Source organism: Cynocephalus volans, chromosome 6 (assembly GCF_027409185.1).
Source record: "Cynocephalus volans isolate mCynVol1 chromosome 6, mCynVol1.pri, whole genome shotgun sequence".
NCBI classification, from domain to species: Eukaryota; Metazoa; Chordata; class Mammalia; order Dermoptera; family Cynocephalidae; genus Cynocephalus; species Cynocephalus volans.
In genome coordinates, this window is record NC_084465.1 from 143,299,722 (window position 1) to 143,322,714 (window position 22,993).

At 34.7% G+C, this 22,993-nt stretch overlaps 1 protein-coding gene across 1 annotated transcript in view; it reads right to left on the bottom strand.

The window, feature by feature from the left end:
• ARHGAP21 (Rho GTPase activating protein 21) overlaps window positions 1-22,993 on the bottom strand; it is a 51,927-nt gene that overhangs the window by 12,545 nt on the left and 16,389 nt on the right. Inside the window, exons 6-13 of the mRNA XM_063099202.1 lie at window positions 10,725-10,883; window positions 10,483-10,585; window positions 7,475-7,511; window positions 5,082-5,207; window positions 3,678-3,962; window positions 1,085-1,149; window positions 870-1,006; window positions 127-269 (exon numbers count right to left, since the gene is read on the bottom strand). Coding sequence (XP_062955272.1) covers window positions 127-269; window positions 870-1,006; window positions 1,085-1,149; window positions 3,678-3,962; window positions 5,082-5,207; window positions 7,475-7,511; window positions 10,483-10,585; window positions 10,725-10,883 — 1,055 coding nt within the window. The remainder of the gene's footprint in view (window positions 1-126; window positions 270-869; window positions 1,007-1,084; window positions 1,150-3,677; window positions 3,963-5,081; window positions 5,208-7,474; window positions 7,512-10,482; window positions 10,586-10,724; window positions 10,884-22,993) is intronic.

Consider the following 22,993-nt stretch of genomic DNA (forward strand, 5'->3'; position numbering starts at 1 on the left):
CTGCTATAAAGAAAATACTCAAGAGACAGACAGACACTGTTATCTGAAAGGCTGTATATTCAGGTCCTATTATGATTACAACTGAATTAATGACGTTAGGAAACCCAGCTGGCTGGTGTCTCCTACCCGATTAGTATGTGCTGGTGGGCAGTCATCCAGTCGGACACCAAACGTTCCTGTAGCAGTAGGCTTTTTTTCAAATGTCTTCCTCATAATACTTGGAATGCCTTTTCTCCACGTGCCTTTGTCTTTTGGAGGACTGGTATCATCTTTTGTTATTCAAAATAAAAAGACATCAAAAAATAGAAACAAGTGTTTAAATCATGACTTTAAAAATCCTTTATCAATACTTACATAAATCGGAGTCCTATAATATAAATAATATATCCTATATTTATCAAAAATATTATATTCTCTTCCTAATATGGCACTCCTTTTAAGCTTCCACATAATTTAACAGGTATCAATGATACTTCTTTACCCTTTTACAATCTGTACTATAATTTTCTTTAAAACAGCCAGAAGACAGAAACAGCGTGTCATTTTCAAAGATTTTAGCAAAAAGAAAAATAATTTTACTTCAAAATGATAGTCCCTAGATCCTCTAAGTAATTCAAATTTGTAAAGTCTCTTATATAAGCATAGCACTTTCCTTTGCTTTGTCTTTTATGACAAAAACTGGTGTCTTGAGCCTCCCCTTAAAGGGAAAGGCCCAGTTAGCCTAAACCAGGCCTACAGTGATCATTAACCTAGCTGACACTGGGCCTGGATCAGTAGAAACGATACAGAAAAACATGAAAATACTTTTTAAATGCCAATTTAAAATCATTTTATTTGTTAAATTTATCCAAGAAAGCTAGCATCAGTACCTTTACTGAGAAGTTTCCTTTCTGACTCTTCCTTCGGAGAATGTGGGCTTTGAGTCTTTGGATCTGATTTAGCACCAAGCAAAGTTTGCCTGATGCTGAGACTCTGGCGAGGTGTTTTTGGCAACTGTTCTGCTTTGCTGATGAAAGAAATGAACATTTCTTAACAATTACCTATTTTATGTCCAAATTAACTGTACACATGGTGGGATTCTCACCTCATCAGATTGTTATATTCTTTTATTCTTCGACTAATTAGATCCCTGTTAGTAACTCCAGTGTCCTACAGAATAAATAGAAGGTAAAATTAGAAAGTCAATGCTACACAATAAATAGGTGACCCCAACTTTTTTGAAGCTTTCTATTGTACTACTTTGTTTATTTAATACAAACACTATCATTTATTCTCAGCAGAGCTGTTTCAAAGCCTCTATTCAACATCACCATGAAACAAATGTTCCAAGTGCCTCCCCGCATTGCCGAGTTTTCTGTTTATTTTCTGTATCCGTGCAACACCTAGAATAGTACCAGCAAGTAACAAGTGTTCGATGCTATTGATCTTTATTTTATTGAAATGTGTTGAGTATCCATATTTGTGGGGTACAGAGTTAAATCTCCACTTTAATACATGTACACAATGTGTGATTTATCTGTCATTTTTAATAAATGACTGGAAAGCAGAGAGAAAGTTTTTTTCTGCCACTAATATAAGAAAAAACGATCAGCATTTAAAAATAATACAGTTGAATAAAAGATAGAAAAATACTGCCAGAATTTGTTAATGATTAATTTGCAGGAGCAGTGAGATTGAGAATCAGTATCATGTACGGCAGTTAGATGATCAGAATAGGAAAGCTCACAACTTGGTTTTTTTTTTTTAACCCTCTTGCAGGTTAACTTTTTTAATATGGTATATGGTAAACACACAGTTGACCATAAAGTGATGATTTTCTTCTATTTATTCCAATTATATATTAACATATGTCCTCGGGTTTTTTTTTTTTTTTTTTTTTTTAACTTGTCTCATTTTGATCATGATGAATGACTATACAATTTACAAAGAATAAAGGCTCTGGAGTAAAACAATCTTGAATTTAAATGAATTCTTCCAGCTTACCAGCTGAGATATCATATGATTATGCTCTAGAATAAGACTGCCTGGTTTTAAATCTGACACTTCTGTGACCTTGGGGAAATTATTTAACCTTTCTTTGCCACAGTTTCCTTGTTTGTAAAATGGTGATGATAATAATAATTGCTGAGATTAATTCATGTAAATTTTGTGTAAAATAGTGTCTGCCATATGCTCAGTGAATTATTGTTTTCTCATCTATAAAAGCAGAAAAAATACCTACATCTTAAGATTAGATGATGGTGGTAATGATGATGATAATGACAATAGCTGACATAATGTTTATTATCTGCCAGGCACTATGCTGCATTCTTCATTTATCTCATTCAATCCTCAAAGCAGCCCTATGCTTTACACAGATGGAGTCATCTGGAGGAATTTTAACAATGATACTGTACTATACTGCTTAATAGAATGCTTAGCACATAGTAGGTGCATGTTAAACAAGAACTCCTTTGAACTATTACTTGAAACTGAACTCTATGTCTAAGTTCTTCTCCCTGTTTATTTTGTGAAAATTCAGGTCTGATGTTCTCTTTAAAGTGGGTGGTTGTAGAACAAAAGTTGTATTGATAAGAATCTTGTGTTAATTTTTAACCACAAACAAGGCAGGGTATAAACTACCAGAGGAAAAGAGCACAAGCATTTTTCCTATGATACAAGTTTTTAAAATTTGAATGGATATAATGGAAATGACTAAATTAGAGAACATAACTTGCATCACTTTATAGTTAATGTAAGTGTTCCTGCATACTGTAAGCAAGGGAAAAGAAACTTGTTGTTGTTGTTGTCGATAACATTAGGCACAAAAAATGAAAAGAATGTGTAAGAAAAACTGTGTTAATGATTAAGAGAAAATGTAACTCATGCACTTCATCATAGCTGGATTTGTTCAATAAAGTTTATGGTATGTATACTTTAAAAACTAGGGGCTGGCCAGTTAGCTCAGTTGGTTAGAAAGTGGTGTTATAACACCAACGCCAAGGGTTCAGATCCCCGTACAGGCCACCTGCCAAAAAACAAAAGTAAAAAATAAAAAGCTACCTTTTTTAAGATTGTAAGCTTTTTTAAGCTATCTTTTTAAACCATTTTTAAGGGTGTAAGCTGGAAACTCTCAAGTCCCTGAAAATTGCTCCTCATCAAAAAGACAAACTGGCTTATAACATAATTTTTGATAAAGCCAATTTTCTTAGGAACCAATTATTGTATTACAATAGGCTATATAATATTCTTGCTATAGGCTATATAATTTCATTGCAAAAATCATAATATCAGTATCTCTTTGCATTTAATGGTAATTTGTTTTGCTAAGCATTTTCACTATAACTAAAGCCTCACAACAATCCTGTTTTGAGATAAGAAAACAGATCTGGAATAATTTGCTCATAAAGGCAGTGAGCAGGACTCAGAATGTAGGTCCCCTGTTTGTGATTCATTGCTTTTAAGAAGGTATGCACAGTATGTAAGTAAACTATTTCGCTAGTTCAATAATTGTAATTTTCCAATAAGTCCGAATAATGTAAAATAAGTACCCCTGAGTTTTCCTTTTGATCAACCATTTTCTAAATGAAAATAGCATATTAGAATTTTTTGTAAAAATGGTGTTTCAGAGTCTCAGTCTTCTTAAGGAAAATGTGGAGAAAGTGTCAGATTTCACCAACATTCTTTTGAACACATACCTCTTCATTTAGGTTGCTACTCTCTTGGATGGTCTTGATCCATGCTAACATATCATCTCTGTCTTCAGCCTGAAACAGGCATTCACAATCAGATGTAGTAAGTCGAAACACATTTTTCCTCTTGGTCTCACTGTACGAGATGTCTATTAAGCAAGTGTTAACACTGATGGGTTGCTCTTCCTCGGATGGAGTCATCTGCTCTCTTTTATCTTTGTACAAGTAAAGTGAATGGCCCCGAAGTACAACATACATCTGTTTCCATGGCCGAATACTTCCACCAACTCGCTAGAAAACATGAAACCATCCATGAATATGGAATACTTGGTTGAATGTTTGTGGTAGGATAAGCACCTTAAAGCAACACCCTTAACACGTACATATGTATACCTAGTGTAGCAGGTGTCTGATTTCCTCAACATATATTGGTTAGGAAAGGAAGAATAAAAACTGTGGAGCATAAACCAAGTTAGGGAACATATGTTCATATCAAAATCAGGGGCAGTGAAATCCCAATTTTGATTTGGTTGGAAATATAAAATGAACAAAGTAATTCAAATAAAATAAGGGTAGCAAAATATTTTTTAAATGCTAAAAGAACAGGAAATTTAAAAATAAATCAGAAAAATTTTTTGAGTGAAAGTAAGACTTGAGAGAAGTTTTAGAATATGCAAATGATAACATTGCATAAGGAGTTCCAAAAATAATATGAATAAATAATGAATTAACAAAGTTGATCAATGTTATATGGTTAAGCAACAATATCCACATCTGAGGTGAGTTTTCTTAAAAATTTTAACACTTCCAAAGTATTCCTAAAAGTAATAAGTAAGCTGTCCAAATATTATAGGGAATTTTTATGGCAAAATTTTTCTGTTGTCTTAGAATCTACTTAATGAAGTATATATCAATATTGTTATATTTGTTTATAGGACTCAATATTTGTAAAATAAAAAAATTATAAAGTTTGCTGTAATTTAAAAGAACTGGGAAAATTGAATGAAAATTTTTAAATTATTAATATAGAGGATTGCCACTTCCTGAAGGACTACACTTTTCCACATTGCCAAAATATAATATATTCTACATGTAGTTTATGAAAAGTATAAAATTAGCTAGTTGGTTAGCTCAGTTGGTTAGAACGTGGTGCTGATAACACCAAGGTCCAGGGTTTAATTCCTGTACCAGCCAGCCACCAAGAATAAAATAAAATAAATAAAAAGTATAAAATTAAATCAATGACTAGAATTTTTTTAGAAAATAACTTTTTCTTTATGTAGAAAGATACTTTTAAATGATTTTTTCACTCTTTAATCTGGATATCTTGCCATTTTATGTGTACAGACTTTGTTTTATTTATCACAGCCTGCATTTCTGACATTCATAGTAGCTGAGAAAATGCACTACCTTGCCCTTGTCAGTGACAAGTGGTCGGAAATGGAGCCACCCTTCCTTGGCAGCATCACTGAAAACCTCTGAGGAAGAATCTTTTCTGGATCCAGAGTCTTCTGATGACTTCTGGCTGTCTATGATCTACAGAAAAGGCCAAGAAAACATAGTAAAATGTCAGCTTTTTCCCTTATAAATATTTGCACACTGAATTGCTTTGCAGAAAAAGTCTTACTTAATGTTGCAAGTGAATGGCTATTTATGAAAAATCCTAACTATGTCAATTATGTTAGAAAAATTTCCAGTTTTATTTTTAAAAAAGCGGGGGCTACCATAATTTTTTAAAGCCATCTGAATTTTTTTTTAAAATTATAATTTTAAAACGATAGAAACAGTGTAATTTACCTGTTCTCATGAATTCACATTTTAGTGGAAAAAAGACCATGATTTAAAAAAAAAAAAAAAGAAGAAAATGATCAGGTTATGATTTGTGCCACGTGGAGAATGGAAACAGCAAGATGTCATACTGCATGGCTGAGTAGCAGTTATACACTGGTGGTGCTGAGGTGGGGCCTCTCTAAAGAAAGAATATTTAGCTGAAATCCAGAGGAAAAATAAATAAGGAGCCAACCAAGAAGGGTTAGAGGGAAGAAAAGTTCATGAAGACTGTATAGCTAGTGGATATATCAGGGTACTTCAAAAAGTTCATGGAAAAAATAGAATTAAAAGACCATGAATCATTCTGTGAACTTTCTGAAGATCTTTGGTATATTCATCATTATCATTTTAACTGTTCACTGTTCAACGTGAGTAAAACAGCTAATTATAGACTGCTTAATGTCTTTTAGGTCATGGCAGGAAGTGTGAAGGGAAGCCATTAACTAATAAATCAAGGGAGTAACATTATCTAATCACACAGTTCAAAGATCACTCTGAGTGCTGTGTGGAGAATGGATTCTAAAGGCACAAGCGTAACAAGAAGTGTTATTACAGGAGTCCAGGTGATGGGGGATGGCGGCTTGGACTAAAGTAGCATAAGTGAAGAGGGAGAATTTGATACAGTGGAGAGTAGAAAAAAAGAAACAAGGCTAATTCCTGGATATTTGGCTTGAGGGAGTGGGTGAATGGAATTGGGCTTAGTGAGCAGGGGAAAACTAAAGAATAAACAGATCTGGGGAAAATGGGGCTCTGTTGGCCATGTAAACCTTAAATTGTTTATTAAACATCGAAATGAAGATGTCATGTAGGCAGCAGCTTACATGAGCTGCAGTTTGGGGAAGAGGTTAAGACTCCCAATACAGACTTTGGGAGACCATTGCATAAGATCATGGAGGAAATCAGGGCAGATAAAGAAAGGGGTTGGCACAAGCTCTAGGCAGTCTAAACTTTTGGATATTAGGCAGAAGCAGAAGAGCCAGCAAAGTAGACTGAGAAGTAGTCTTAGAGGCAGAAGGGAAAGCACAAAAAGGCAGCAAAATGGAAGCCAATGTAAGAATGTGTTTCAGGAAGGGAATGGGAAATTGTGTTGGATACTACTGAAAGGTCAAATAAGTTAAAAACCAGAGTAACCATTAGTTTTGGAACCTGAATGTCATTAGCAGCCTTGGCACGAGCAGTGTCATTCTGATGTGTGTGGGCTGAGAAGAAGTGGGAACATCAACAGTTTTTTCAAGGAGTTTTGCTATGAAAAGTAGAGGAAACAGGAGTAGTAAATGGGGATGTGGATTACAGAAATGTTTCTGTTTAATACAGGAAATAGCAGAACATGTCTATGTACGATGGTGAATGAGCCCCTGTAAAGACAGTGATGATGCAGAAGAGAAAGTGGACTTGAGAGAGTGGCAGGTGGTCAAATCCACAAGTGTGGGTAGTGGGTTTTAACAGGGTAATGTTCCAAGTAGAAAGACATTTAAGATAAGAATAAAGAAGGCAGAAAGTGTGGGTATAAATGCAGGTGAATGATATTTTTCAAGATGATATATAAGAAAATTGCTATTTAACAGTTTCTATTTTTTCAGTGAAGTATGAGGGAAGGTAGAGGACAGAGGACAGAGGTGGATTGCAGGGGAGAGATGGGGAGGAGACCTGAGATAATTTTTGAGCATAGAACAAAATACAGGGGGATTAATATGGACAGTTAGATTTTTGACCTTGAATTGATAAAGTGAGAAAAATCAGCACAATGTGTGTAAAGTATTACATACTGGATGAATATGTTTAGAAATTAGAACATTTTATACATATTTTCCAAATGCACTTACAGAATAAAAGGTTATGATATTTAAATACTAAATGTCTTAATGAATAAAAAATACTTCTCTATGAAGAACTAAAGTAAATGAAGGTAAATAAAAACATTTACCATTTATATTTAATATTTGCTTGATATTTTAAAAATACTGAGTACCAACCTTGATTCCCTTCAGGCTAGATACATGCTTAAATGACCTGTTGAAAAAGAAGTGTATAAATATTTGCAATAAGTGCAAAAAACACTTTAAAGATGTAAGAATTATTCAAATATTACAACTAACCTTTCATTGATGAGCTGACATTTCATCATTACCACATTAAATGTTCACTGTTCAATGTAAGTGAGAAAAACAGCTAATTTTATAAATACTTAAAAATTTCAAATCAATGATAGAAGCTTTCTTACTTGATCTAGCAAATTAAAACTGTTTCTGCCTAAAGTATGGAATTTTCTTATCCTTTTTTTTTTTTAAGATCAAAGAAAAAGCTACTCAGGCTTATATTATCAGTTAACCATGTTTGCAATGCTATATTAAGGACTTCTACAATGTTAATTATGATTGGTAAGTAGTTGCCATCAGCAGTCAGCTCCCTGTCGTTGAGCTGGTGGATACCCTGAACCTTAAATGGGACAAAGAGGGCAGTCAGGGATAGTCCTGCCTACCACTCTGCCCTTCCAACCACATTCTAGATGGTTTCAAGAAGCAACTGTTGCCAGTGAAAAGGCATAGGGCTTCAGGAGACAAGTTCATGTTCATTAAAGTATTTAAAACAATTTAACTTTTATTAGGGAACAAAGTTGTTTTGTTTTGTCTTTTAATTCAATAGTCATTTAAGAAAATTAAAATTTTAAGATGTGACTAAAGATATCACTGTCCTCTCCTTTCAGACACCAGTCCAAACAACATGGTAATCAGAAACATATATGCAAACTCAATCCTCAGTGATATCAGGAGACATTGTAACTATGAACTGTAATATACGAAGAAGGGTAGCTAAATGTAGTGAAGTTAAAATGGATATAGGAAGAGAGGACACCCTTAGTTACATATCTCAAACAAAACCACAGTGCACTGTTCTCTGAGAAATCAAAACCAACCCTCCCTCATTTGGAACAATTTGAAATAGAGTGCTGGAGCTGGTGACAGGAGCCTCATTTGTCACCATGGAGTATCAGAGGTGAGAATGAATGAGGAAACATACAGTCCTGCCATCTTTGCAGGAAGCAGTGTGTAGCTGGTGTCAGGTGACGAAGACGCTGAACCATGGCAGTTACTGATATCTTCTAGTGAGGGAGAAGTTAATGCTAAAATAGGTCATAAATCCAACCCTGTATCAGTAGAAAAATTCCTGCTAGCCTGAAACACTGCATCCTGGCTGCGCCTCACACAAACCTTCCTCAAGTAGCTAGTCTAAGAAGAACTAATTTTATTAGAATATAAATAATAATCAAATGGAACTCTCAAAAGATCTTATACAAAAATAACATAATAAAAAAGATAGGTTTTTCTTTAACAGGAAGTTCCATATCATCAAAGATGGCAATATTCCCTAATCTATAAAGTAAATATTGTGTCAATTAAAATACCCATAAGAATTTAAGAACTAGAAAACTTAATTTTAAGGTTCAAATAGTAAGATAAAAAGAGCAGGGAGAATTCTGAAGGAACAAAGTAATGATGGGTAATAGCCCTACCAGATATGAAAAACAATATAAAATCACCATAATTAATAGAATCTGGTGTACATGAATAGATAGATAAATCAACTGAATTGAATAGAGCCCCAAATTAAAACTAAATACATATAATAATTTAGTATAGATGACGTATATCAGTGGGAAAAGGATCACATTCAATAGGTGCTTTGGGGATAACTGAGAGATGCTGGAAAATATAAAGTTGGCTCTTTATCTCACTAATTAGAATAAATGAATTCCAGATGAATCAAAGTGGTAAACACCTCCCCCTCAAAAAAATATAAATTTGAGAAGTAAACCTGGAAGAATTTTGTTATAATTCTGGAGTAAAAAACAGACTTTTTTCAGTACAACCCAAAATCCAAAGGCCATTAAAAATATTTCCTAAATTTGACCACAGAAAAAATTTGAAACATTTTTGCGTGGTTAAAAAAATAAGGAAAATCAAATGAAAAAGCTGAATTGGGAAAAGAGTTGCAACACTTATCATAGAATGGTGCTAGTTTCCTTTATATGAAGAACATGCAGAAGTAAATTTTTTTTAAAAAATCAGTAGGAAATGGGCAAAAGATATGAGAAAGCAGTTCACAGAAAAAAAAATATAAGTACCTCTTAAACATATATGAAATTCTGTTCATCAGAAAGTTTCAAATTAAAACTACAATGATACCATTAAAGTTTAAAAAAAAAAAAAAGTTAAATAATACACTGCATTGGTGAGAGAAACAGCAGAGACTTTTGTATATTGTTAGTGGGAATGTGATTTGGTATAATCTTTATGGAGAGCAATTAACAATAAATATTTAAAAAACACATATACCCCTTGACGTAACAATCCTGTTTTTAATTATACTAATTCACACATGTGCTAAATGAACAATGTACAAATGTAGTCAATGAAGCAGTGTTTGTGGTAGCTTAAGATTCAGTCTAAATGTCTATTAATAGGATATATAATATTAATTAAATATAGTACAACTATTAACAGAAAAATAAACAATCACAAAAAAGAATAAGGCAGGAATGTATGCACTGAGGGTTCTCAAGGATCAACGTGCATACCATCTGTCATTTTTTATAAAAATAATTAGAGCTCATATATGTATTTATATAAAAACATATATGTAAGTGTATATATATATGTGATTTTATGCACAGAACGTCTCTAGAATTAAACAAAAGAAAACAGTAACAGTCTGAGTAGTACTGTGTAGCTGGAGGACTAGAGTGAGGGTATTTAATATATATATTTTTGTACCATGTTTGTGTATTATTGACTTTTAAAAATTATCTTTTTAAATTCAATTGAATGTTACCAATTAACAACTTGATATTTTTATTTGCATTTCTAATGTCATAAAGTTAGAAAATATAAGTTAGAAAATATAAATTCAGTATTCACACTTCAAAGTCATGCTGAACACCCACCCACACACATATATTTAAAATAATACACCCAAGACTTACAATTTTGCATCTTCTCTGTAATCATCCAGACCCTCATCATATGATTTTGATCTTTCTGTCTTTGAGTTGGGCTGGGCATCCAGGCTGGGAGGTCCAATAGATTCTGGAATTAAAATCCAACATTTAGACATTTACAAGTGGTACTCAGATTCTTTTAATGGTAAAAAGATCAGTTTGTCATACTATTCTAAGTGGAAAACTGAGAATGAGATAGGGTTTGCATTACCACTCTTTAAACGCACCATGGTCATGTGAGAGTTGCCGTCGAATTAAAGGGGCTGAAGTTGTGAGGCTGGGAGGAATGCTTGCTATAGAGGGGACTTGCGAGGTAGAGGCTGAGATGACAGCAGAAGCAGGGATATGTGCAATGTCATGATCAATGCTAGGGCTAGTTGGTTCATCTAGAATAGAAAAGGAAAACAAATAGTGGAATATTAAATGACCTAATTTGTTATTAGGAATAATAATAGAACAAATAGTCAATAATCATTAAAAGGGCCAGACAAACATTTTAATACCAAAGCACCAATAAATGACACATTTGGTCTGCTAAAAATCGACTTACACAGATCTTACTCTAGTAATTCCAAATAATCCTGAGAATATGGCATTAGAAATTAAATGAGATGCTTCTACCAACCAATTAACACCTTCACTAACTGATAAAGGCACCAAAGTTTATAGGTATTCAGAACCTAAACCTAACCAAACAGAGCAACAATCATACACCACCTTAAAAGAATCACTTTTCAAATTTTAAATGTATTACACATTATCATTTCATTATCACTTTAAAGCAAAGTGACTCGCTGAGGTTTAGCTTTCAAAGTATCACTTCCTAAAACCTTACCTCCTCTCTACCCTCCACACAAGTGTATCTTCAATTTTTGTAGAAAACAAAGTAGTCTATAGCTGCCAGAAGAAGTTACACATTATCAAGGCCACTGCTAGTCTATTTGGCACTTTCAAGCAAATCAGAAAAAGATGCCCTCTCTCCCAGGTAGATGTTGGCACTCACCTGGAGGAAAAATCCCCATTGCCCCCTTGAGCAGATGCTCTTGTGCCCTTGTAGAAACATGAGTATTTTAGGTGCTACAAATTTTAATCTGTCAAGGGCAGAAATGCATATGTAAATGTATATGCATGCATAATGCAACAGCTAACATATTAATAGTGCTTACTAGGTACTGGCACCATTTTAAATAGTTTAGATATATTATTTCACTTAATACTTATGAAATCCTAAGAAGTACTATTTTATAGATGAATAAACCATGACAGAGTAAATAACTTGTGTAGAGTTCCAAAGCCTTATGGATGCTGGAATTTGAATCCAAACAGTCTGACACCAGAAGTCCTGCTCTATATTTATCTTCCCATTGGTGAAGAACAGCTTTGTTCACAGTTCTTGCTCTTGTAAAAACATCAGTGGTTTAAATTCTAATATTTTACGCTGAGGGAATGTAATTTAACAGGAAGCCAAACTACAGTCCTTAAAATTAATGCCCCATAATAAAACCTTTTGAAGAATATACTATATTGACAGAACAGGTTTTGATTCCTTGATTTAAAAAGTCAAACTATTTTAACTTTGATGAAATTCTAAGAATGCTGTATCATTTTAATGATCAGCATTTTAATCAAAATGACTAATGTTAACACAGTTATAACATTTCCATTTTATGCCTAATATCAGTAAATTTTAACTTAAGCTTATTTTGTTTTTGCAGTTTTCTTTGAAAGCAGCTCTTTACATATTAGCAGCAGAAAATGTGTTGGGGGCTGGCTGGTTAGCTCAGCTGGTCACAGCTTGTTATAACACCAACATGAAGGGTTTGGATCCCTGGACAGGGCAGCCGTCAAAAAGAAAAAGAAAAGAAAAGAAAACATTTTGCCAGACTAGGAAAGAGAAATACAACATGTTCTCACTTATAACTGGGTGCTAAGAAGGAAGGAAGGAGGAAGGAAAGAAGGAGCGAGAGAGAAAGAAAGAAAAGACAACAACAATTCATTGAACTTTCAGAAGGAAAGAACAAACCTGAGGTTACTGGAGATGGGGGGAGGGAGTGAGGGGGTTTGGGGAGGGACAGGTCGGGTAAAGGACATAAAGAAAAATCATGATTTGTACTAATGAATATGCTAATAATAATAAAAAATAAAGATAAAATAAAATTCAAAAAAAAATATTTTGCCAAACTAGGAAAAATAAATACCACATGTTCTCGCTTATAAAAGGAAGGAAGGGAGGAAGGGAGGGAGGGAGGAGAGAGAGAGAGAAAGAATGAAGGAAAGAAAGACAGAGGACCACAACAATTCCTTGAACTTTCAGAAGGAGAGAACAAACCTAAGAAGTTACACATTATCAGGGCCACTGGAGATGGGAGGGGAGATGGGAGGGGACAGTCAGGGTAAAGGTCATAAAGAAAAATCATGATTTGTAATAATGAATATGCTAATAATAAAAAATAAAGATAAAATAAAATTTTAAAAAAACATTTTGGGAATTTCTCTCTCTACAAACCACTTTAACTAAGTATATGACAGTTTACTATCATATGTCAGTTAGAATGCAATATAATCCTTTCTCCAAAAGCAAGAAAATAACCAGGGTTTTAAAATTAATTCAATAAGGATAAAAATTTAATTTTACTACAGCTTCCAAAATATTTAAAACTATTATCAGGATTTAAATTACCATGAATTTAATAAAGATTCTTCAAATGATACATATGTAAAAAGTAAGTTAGTCTTATAGAGTCTGCTAGTCCACAATTCTGTTATGGATTCACGAACACTGATATGAATGGAGAACTCTACATTCTGTAGAAATTACTGTTTATGAAGTATTAATAGTATGAATAGTTTAAAGAGATTTTTGTAGCAAAAACATTCACTATAATGGTTCAGATGCGATCTACTGCACAAATGCACATAGAGAAAAGATATAAAAAGGTATTTTTAAAAATCAAGATTATGCTCCTTTAAGACAACATTTCTCAAAGCAGAGCAACTTTGCCTCTGGGGATAAGTGGTAATCACACACATGTGTAAAGAGCGTCTATGAGATGCCTAGGGATAATTCTTTCAGGAGAATGATTTTACCCCTCACAAGGTAATTTAAAACTTTATATTTATTTAAATTTAAAATAAAATATCATGACGTGAAATTCAAAATATGCATGGATTAAGCATTAAATAAAAATTCAAAGGCAATTTTTTAATGACCCTAAATTTTCTGGTAATATTCATTCAATTTCTTTTGACTTACTACATTTTGGAACAAATTTTTGAAACACACTGAACTTACATAATCTCTGTTTCAAGTATATATTTGCAAAATGGGGTGGAAAGAGAGATATTCACCTGTTCTAGGAAGACTGAATGGTGGTATGGGAGAAAACAACTAACATTGAGCTTATCCATTTCAGTATAGTTTGCATTCTTTATAATAAATACATTTTACTAGTATTACTTAAAGCAAGAAAAGGGGAAGCTAAATATACTTTTAAAATCCACACAATTACATTACCTTATATTTATGGACTATACTAATAAATCCAATTCTTTACTCCCTTTGAAAATATAAAAACTATTGTTTTAAAAATACTATTTTTGTTATGATGAATAAGAATTTTAAAACCCTAATTTTCACATACACTTTATTATCAATGTGTAGATTATGTACAAACAAGAATAATTCAAGTTTATCTCATTTTCTAATGTATGAAAATAAGACATTATTTAGTTGTCTAAAAGGAAAACAAAAAATTTTCATTCTCATATGTAAATATATTCAAAACAATTATGCTGTCACATTTTCATCTAATTTCTAGATTTTTAAATAATCAAACTTAAGCATTCTTCAGTTGAAAATAACCAATCATCTTTATCCTAGGCATGTCACATAGTGCATTAAGACATTAAATAATGCATGTAAAACACATATTTATGAACTATTAGAGCTACAGACTTGCTCTTGTCAAGTGGCAAAAGCATTTATGGTAAACTATTTTACATAATCTAAGAAATGAAGCCTTAATTATTTTTTTCACTAAAAGCCCCATAGCTTTTTACAATAAAGAAAAGGTGGAGGACATTGAACTTTTTATCTACTAAAATTCAATGTGATCACTGTTCCTTAACCTGTAAAAAAAAAAAAAATACCTAAATGTCCAAAAATTTTGTTTTACTTTTGGAAAAGAGTTTTCAAAGGTAGTAAGTAAATAATTCCCACATAGAATATTTACATAACTCATTTTGAATTTTTCCCAAATGGAGAATGCTGCAAATTATATTTATATTGATTATCCACATCTGAATAAGAAACTTTTACTACAATTATTTTTTATCCATTAACATTCTAAAAGAACGTCTTACAGATTTCAAAAATCAGGAAAAACATAGACACGTACAAAAACCAAGCAGGCATATTACAGAACCTTATGCATAACTGTTATAGAGTTATTTTTTAAACAACAAAGCACGAAAAAAGAGAAGCCCTCATATATAAAGAGTTCTTGTAAATAATGACTAAAATCACAACAGAACAAGAACAAAGCACATGAAAAGACAACTAACAGAAGAAATACAAAAGCCTAATAAAAATGTGAAAAAAACTTGACTATTAATGAAATAATCAAATAAAAGCAAGATGAAACAGTGATTCATAATTGCTTTTCATCTCACAAACTGACAAATATTTTCACCTCACGATGTTCTTATCCTTATTTGTTGCTTTTCATATTCTTCAAGTTAACTACAGAGAACATATCATTTGGCTGCCCTTCTATCTCAGGTTAACTGGAATTCACTAGAGGGCCTCATCTTTCTGTGGCTGGGCATATGGACCAAAGGGCCCCATCCCTCTGAGTCCACAGTGACTGACCAAAAGCAGTGAGAACATGACCCAGTCAGGACCCATCATAGTATCTCCACTGGATTCAATATATGGACACTAAGAAAATGATCGTCTTTCTCGTCTCTTCCCTGGGGAACAAGAACTGCAAAACTCAGTAAACCGTGAGTTGCCAGTGGACACCTTTTCTACCATATAGAGAAAAAGTATCTGAGAATGAAGACAGCAAAATTTTTGAGAAAAACATTTTATATAACAGTGAAATTATCAGAATTCTGTCGTAGACTATGGTGGACTCATCATTCCTTGACATAATTTTCTTTTTATTTCATCTCTGCTAGGAAGAGGTTATTGTACTTTCTCCCCAAATTACAGTATAATAGTTTATGGTATGTTAACACTATAATATTCATTACTCATTACTTTAATGATAGAATAACCTACATATTATAAGAAAAGGGGTAAATTTGTATAAATTGGAAGAAATGGTGAATACTATACAATTATAAATGTAGTTTTTTTTTTTTCTTTTTGGCAGCTGGCTGAAACTCAAACATGACAATATCCTTTTTTTATCTGCCTACTGAGATATATATTCAGTTTAAATCAAAGGAGGTGAGCAACAGTTATAAAACGTTAAATTATCTTTTCAATAGGCAGCATAAGCTCTTTACAAGTAACAACTTATCAATCTTTGGCAATGCCACTTTTTCGTTATTGTTGTAGGTTTCTAAAAATCTAAATTAAGCCCAATGAAATAAACTCATCCTAAAAAATTGAACTCCCAAGGCAAATTTTAATTAACCCCATTAACAGCAATTACTGAACATCAGTGGAAAAGGTAGATAAAAACTGGCATGCTTAAGAAACTCTATTTACATTAATTTTTAAAAGCATGGTAGAAAGAAAGCTTTAAAAAAAAGACACTAACATATTGACATGTGTTTCTAATCTCTGATCATCAAGTGGCAGACCTCTACAGGCTCAGTGAATATTTTTCACTAATTATAACTAGATTTTTTGAAGTGGTAAGTCATGTTAACTTTTATATAAACTAGTGAGGAGTGCCATCACCAAATTTAAATATCCCCACTTTTAAAAATAATAATTAAACTCATCATAATTGGAATTCAGTTTTCTAATCAAGACCAAGTTTCTTTAAGGGTCAGTTCCATAAACATGCATTTAAATTAACATTTAGCTTCTTGAAAGTCATTTTGAGATTTGGTTATTCCATGCTGTATCTTCCTACTGGACAGACGATTTTAAAAAGGTTAGAAAAGGGGGAGAATTTTGAATAAATACCTTATTCTTACTTCCCATGACCATATGGTACTTGGTACTGAATTGAAGAGAAGGAAGTTGTAAATCTACAAGAAACCGTTGCAAAGTAAGTATGTGAAAGACATGTGACAAAGTAGGAAAAAAAGCAGGAGTGTGCACAGTGTCATGGTCAATTCCGGGGCCAGCGGGCTCCTCTGTGAGGCAGAATGCACAGATCAGCATAGCAAGGGCTCTAACATGAAAAAAGGCAAGTAAAGTATCACTTTTAGATAACAGGTTATAATTACTTTGCTGAATTTCTGCAGTCCCAGAAACCACAAACAAGTTACCTTAAAGTTTTAAGATTTCAGGGATGGGAGGGTGAGGGGCATGTGTATGTGAGAGTGTGTGTACACGTATGTTCACATGCACATGTATATATGTATGAAAAATGACCCAGCTTGCCAGCTGACAAATACTGCAATAGTGAATTTCAAGAAATCCAACATTTCCTTAAAAATTGAATAAACATCAGGCCACCAATTTCAGTAAGCTGTCTTTAGAATTACTAATTTTCAATTCTATTACCCATAAAAGAAGCAAGGTAATAGAAATGGGGGGAAGACTGAGGAGGAGACCTGATTTCTGTTTTGTTTGACTTTATGAAAAACACTTAATTTGGTTGGATATTAAATTCACTACCTATAAAGTAAAAATGTTGAACTGGGGTGATAAGAAAGGTTAATTAAAGTTCAAAATGCCTATAGTTACAAATCCACTAATGGTGCAGAATTATCTGTTTAATCTATGTAAAAGTATAAAATATTTTTAGGTTTTTATAAACCAGGCATTTGTCAGGGGGCTTCTGAAGTTTGAATATATTTTTAAAACTGACAGATCTAGGTGAGAGTATAGTTACCAATGAGTCTATTTTCAACATTAAAGGAACTGCTGAAAAATCGAGAAAGTCTACTTTAGCAAAACAATTCCATAGTTTGTATAAGTGTTGAATTAAAAATATATTATTTCCTTAAATAAATAAGCATGGTAATCTACAAGGTATGCTACAGATAAATTTGAAGTATTTTAGCATAAAAGCTATGCTACTACCGAAAGAAAGATAAAAGAACATCCAAAATTATTCACTAGAAAACAGTTTTGCTAAACTTGGAACAAATGTATTTATTTAGTAAAAAGATGCCAGTTCAAACTTGGGAAATTTGAGCTAATAATGGTGAATATTAAACTTAATATTTTGAGTTAAGATTTAAAAGAGTGAAAAACCAATTTTTAAATTTTAGCACATTTTGGGGGCACTGTCCAAAGAATATGAGATTTGCGGTCAGCAGACAATAAGCTCTGTCAGTTATCTGCTGAGAGACCTTATGCAAACTACTTAACTTTCCTTATCCATAAAGTGGGTTATTAATTCTGCCACAAATTCCTCACTGGGTTATAATAAGGATTAGTGCATTATAAAGTACTACTAAAGTTTTGTTACTTTTTGCTATTACTTTAAAAATGACCTCACATGATTACTCAAATAGTGGAAGCAAAAACCTCAAACTAAGCTTAAGTACCGATGGAGTCACATTTTGGGGGAAAGCTAAAACATTAAAAAGATTATAAGGTGATAAATTACAGTATGATACTTCTCTTCATAAACAGACTATTGGCCCTTTTGCCTCCCAGAACAATGGTCTCCAGTGTTCAAGAAGCCTCAGATTGGAGTTATGGACAGGATCCTAAGATGGCAGTGGCTGCGGCGGTTGGTGCGGAGTAGCTGACGTGGAAAAGGCGGCCACTGGGCCTTAGGCAGCCGGGAAACTTGTGGACCTTCCTCTTGCCGTCTCTTAAGGGAGGACTGCTGCTGGTGGCCAGTCGCGGGGACTGACCGCCACTTTGCCCTTGGCAGGAGAGGCTGCCTCATTTACAGGCAACAGCTTTGAAGTGTGGAGCAGGAAAAGAACTGTTTCTTAGCTGCAAAAGGGAGTCTCTGAACAGGGAACACACAGTACCGGGCCGCTGTTGACACTGCCAGGATCCCGGAGGCCGGGGCCGCGCTGAAGGCGGCCTGCTGCCCTATTCAGGATTCGAGGTTTCAGGCTGGCATAAAAGAAGATTCCTGGGAGCGCCTGAGCCGCACCGCGGGACCGAGTGAGCAGCCCGAGGCGGCGGCGGCCGAGAATAGGATGGTGACGATGCAGAGGCAGAGAGGGAGCCGCCTGACCTGGCACAGCCCTGTGAGTGACCCCCGGCCCGGCCCTGCTCGGGGGGCAGACGCCTGCCCGGCTTCCTCCTGCCCCACTGGGCCACTCCCCGGCCCGGGGCTGCCTCCATTTTCTCAGGTGGTGGCGGCTCCGGCCCAGCTCTGTCCTCCTCGCCCGGCTTGGCTCCTCACTGAGCCTTCCCACTTGCATGCCCCAACGTGGGGCTTCCCGGGGCCTGCGGGCCGGCCTCCCCTCCCACTCCCTCCATGGTTCTCTGGCGGGGCTGGTGGCGTGGGGCGTCCCCAGCCAGTGTCGGGAGGGCAAGGAAGTATGGGCGGGGCCGACTGTCACTCCACCGCACCCTGGGCTCCGGCCCCTGGTAAACTTCCTGTTACCGGGAGGCAGATACCATCTCTGTGGCCACCAGTTCGGAAAAACGCCTAACCGATTTCTGGTTAGGATTAGTGTGGTCGGAGCGTTCCTGAGTTCGCTTGAACCTGTCAGAGAGCTGACTGCGGGCGGGCATCGGACTCAGTCCATGCCAGGGGGATTCAAAGGTGAACCATGTGCTGCGGGCTCCTCCCCCGAGGAGCTCACGCTCTGGTGTGGGAGATAAGACAAGTACACAAATAACCGCAATACCAGGAGGAAGGTGATAAGTCCCGAGAAAGATCTACACAGTGCTACAAAGGCACCCAGAGCGACCGGTCGTCTGTGCCTAGCAGAAACCTGGTAGACTTCCTGGGCGAGGCGGTGCCGAGCAGGGTCTTGAAGGCCCAGCTGATAGACGAGGGTTGCAGAAGACATGTCCCAGCCCAGCCCAGTGCTCACAAAGCGGGGAGACGTCCAGCTAGGGAGGCGGAGACTCGACAGAAACCACACACCCTGTGGGGTCGCCACTGCACGATCCAACAGCCCGGGCCAGAGTGCACGGAACAGGGAGAAGTCCTGCACGGGAAGTGGAAGCTCAGCAGAGACCACACACCCTGCGGAACCGCCCCGTGATCCAGCAGCCCAGCAGAGTCCAAGCTGACCAGAGAGGTGGCTCCCTGGAGAGGCCCAAGACCCAAGGCAACCACACACACAAGGCACTAGAGGCCAACTGAGCAGTCACGGAGGTAGCCATACCAAATTGGCAACCACAGCAACATCTTAGTTAGTCAATAGTCTCAAACCGGTGGACTGTGAAACCCCCTGCCACAATGAATAAACATCAAAAAATGATACTAGAAATACAAAAAAATCAAGAAAGTACACCACCAAAAGTTAATAAATCTCAGACTCTAGATCCTATAGAACAAGAAGCCCTTGAAATGACTGACAAGGAATTTCGAGTGATAATTCTAAGGAAACTGAATGAGATACAAGAAAACTCAGCTAGACATCATGATGAAATGAGGAAAAGTATACAGGACCTGAAAGAGGAAATGTACAAGGAAATCAATGTCCTGATAAACAGACTATTGGCTTTGCATTAGGACTCAGTCTGTATTAGTATAAAGAAGGGCTGGGCTACTCGCAGCATCATCCTCTGACATCACTGTTGTCACTGAGACCAGGGCTCCCAAGGGAGAAACTGGGCATAAGTTGATAACCACCCATTCCTTTTGAGTAGATTCTAGGTAATTAAACTCACCTGTTTAGACACTGTAACCTAGTTATTTCTTACTAGATTTAACATTTCTAAATGTCTTAAAATGGCAGTGCCAATAAGACTGCATCAATCCAATTCAATTTGACTTACACTAACACACACTAAGCACACACATATTGGCCAATAAGGAGTATTAGAAATATGGCAAAAGGATGGGAAAACGAATTTGAGATGAAACTCTAGATGTAGGTAATAGAGCCACAATTTATATATTTTTATATATAAAAATAATTATAGTGGTATAAATCGAAGAAATGTAGGAAGTCAGGATTTTAGAACATATTTTAATATCTGCTACTTACTGTCAATTTACTTATGAACAGTTAATAATTTTGTGTTTTGTATTTACCTATAAAATAAGCTGAAATTTATTTTCAGGATTTACTATGTGTTTGTGTATATATGTTGGGGGTAAACAAAATACTGTTAAGGACTAATACTCCTAATTTAAAAACAAATAAAATGTTTTTTTTTTTTAGTTTTTCTAAATCTCGGTGGCACAAAAGAGATAGTAGATGTTAAATATATAATAAAGTGTAGAAAAAATTTTCTTTCTGTCAGACATATTATTAGTTCTGTATTATAGATAACTAAATAAATGAATTGGCTCCATTCTCTGAAATTTCAGGAATAAGCCAAGGCACTTTGTTTTTTTGTACTCATCTATAATACTTTCAAATAACAAAAATAATCATTAAAATCACATAGTATATCATTATGGGCGTGACAATACAAAAGCAAACCTTTATTTCTTTCTTTCCTTTTAATTTAAGTGTTCCATAAAATAGCATATAGACCGACATTCCCCAAAGAGTGTTTTATGGTATACTAAACCCATGACATACTCCAAATGAAAGCATTCATGGTCAAATATTTCTGAGAAAATTGTATTACATTCTGCCTAGGAAATTCATAACATACACCAGCACATTAACAATTCTGACAAGTCCTATGATAAAGACAAACAAAACTTGTATATCAATCTAAACCCAGCACTTCTCAATTACTTTGATCACTGAACTTTTTCTTGATAACGCTTAAGATCTAATGAAATTAGTGTTTTCGGAAATACTTTGGGAAACACTGCAAATAGTCTCTTTACTCCATTTCAGTGCTGGTATCTATCCCTACTATCTGTAAAATACATATTTTATATTACTAGATTGGCAAGACAAACACCAATGGGTCAGATAAAATTTTTAAAGCCCAATAATAAAAGGATTTTAACATAAAAATTTTGGAACTTATACCTAATGAAATACTGAAAGTTCTTTAATTGATCAGGTATTTACATGTATTTAACAACTAATAAATACTAATTTATTAGGAGCAGACTAATAAATACTTTTGGGACTTTAAGTTTACAGTAAAGAATTTTTAGTTAATTGAAAAGCTAAAAGCTTTTAACAGAAAAAAGGGCAAATACATTAAGCAAAAGAAAGTACGTTTTTGATGTTATGCTCTAAAAATTTGATAAATACTAAAATTAAATTATTTGCAATGCCTTTATTTCAAACAGCATTCAATTTTCTAAGAGTTGTGAAAATGCTGTAAAAGCTTAAGAAGCACAGTGTCCATTCTACCTCAGAGCTAGAAATTTTTATAATGCTTATATCCATGGTCAATATTCACATATAGAAAAGCAATGCAATAAATTCTGTCAGTATCCCAGTTCTTTATTCCACCCTATTGCACTGGTGCTGTGTAATTGACACTTAGTAATCATATGCTATAGACTAAAGTTCTAGGAGGCATATATGAAATAAATGGACTATAAAGACATTTTTATGCTGAGTAACTTTTTAAAAACTGCTTTTTAAAACGCAAGATACCACTCAGTAGGAACTATAAAGGAGACTCTCATAAGTATTCAAAGTCAAATAAGATCAGACGTAATTTTATATTTTAGCCAAAATCCCCTCTTTAATAACGTAACTCTTTGTTTTATTCTTGTACTTAATAGTAACTGGGACAAAATGTTAACAGATATAACCAGCACATTTTTTACTACTCCAATGTAATCTGATTACATTGTTCTTATGTAGAAAGAAAGAAAAGATGCTACTGTCCAGGTAAGATCCCACAGGCCTGTGAAATACAGCCAGAGACTGCAGAACTTTGTATGTTTTAAAAAATTGTAAAACAATCATTAGGCCTCAGTTACTTTCTATAAAATATTTACTCTAGATGAAGTATAAGGTTCCACCTACAAGATTCTACTATTCTCTGAGCTTGGCCTTAAGAGTACAGGTATGAATATGAATACAATTTAGGTTGAGATTCCCCACAATGTTTACAATTTGGATATATCATATTTATTTTTTAAAAAGTATGCGGAGCTTTTTTTAAAAGCTGATTCAGATAGTGTCACCTGACAATCTAATAGCTTGACAGCTTTAAAAAAGTTTCCCTAGGGGGAAAAAAAAACCCTGAAATATTACTCAAAGAGAAGCACATTATTATATTGCAAAATTATGCAGAACTCTCTTCATAAACCCACGGGGTACCAGGGTGAGTAAAAGGACAGGT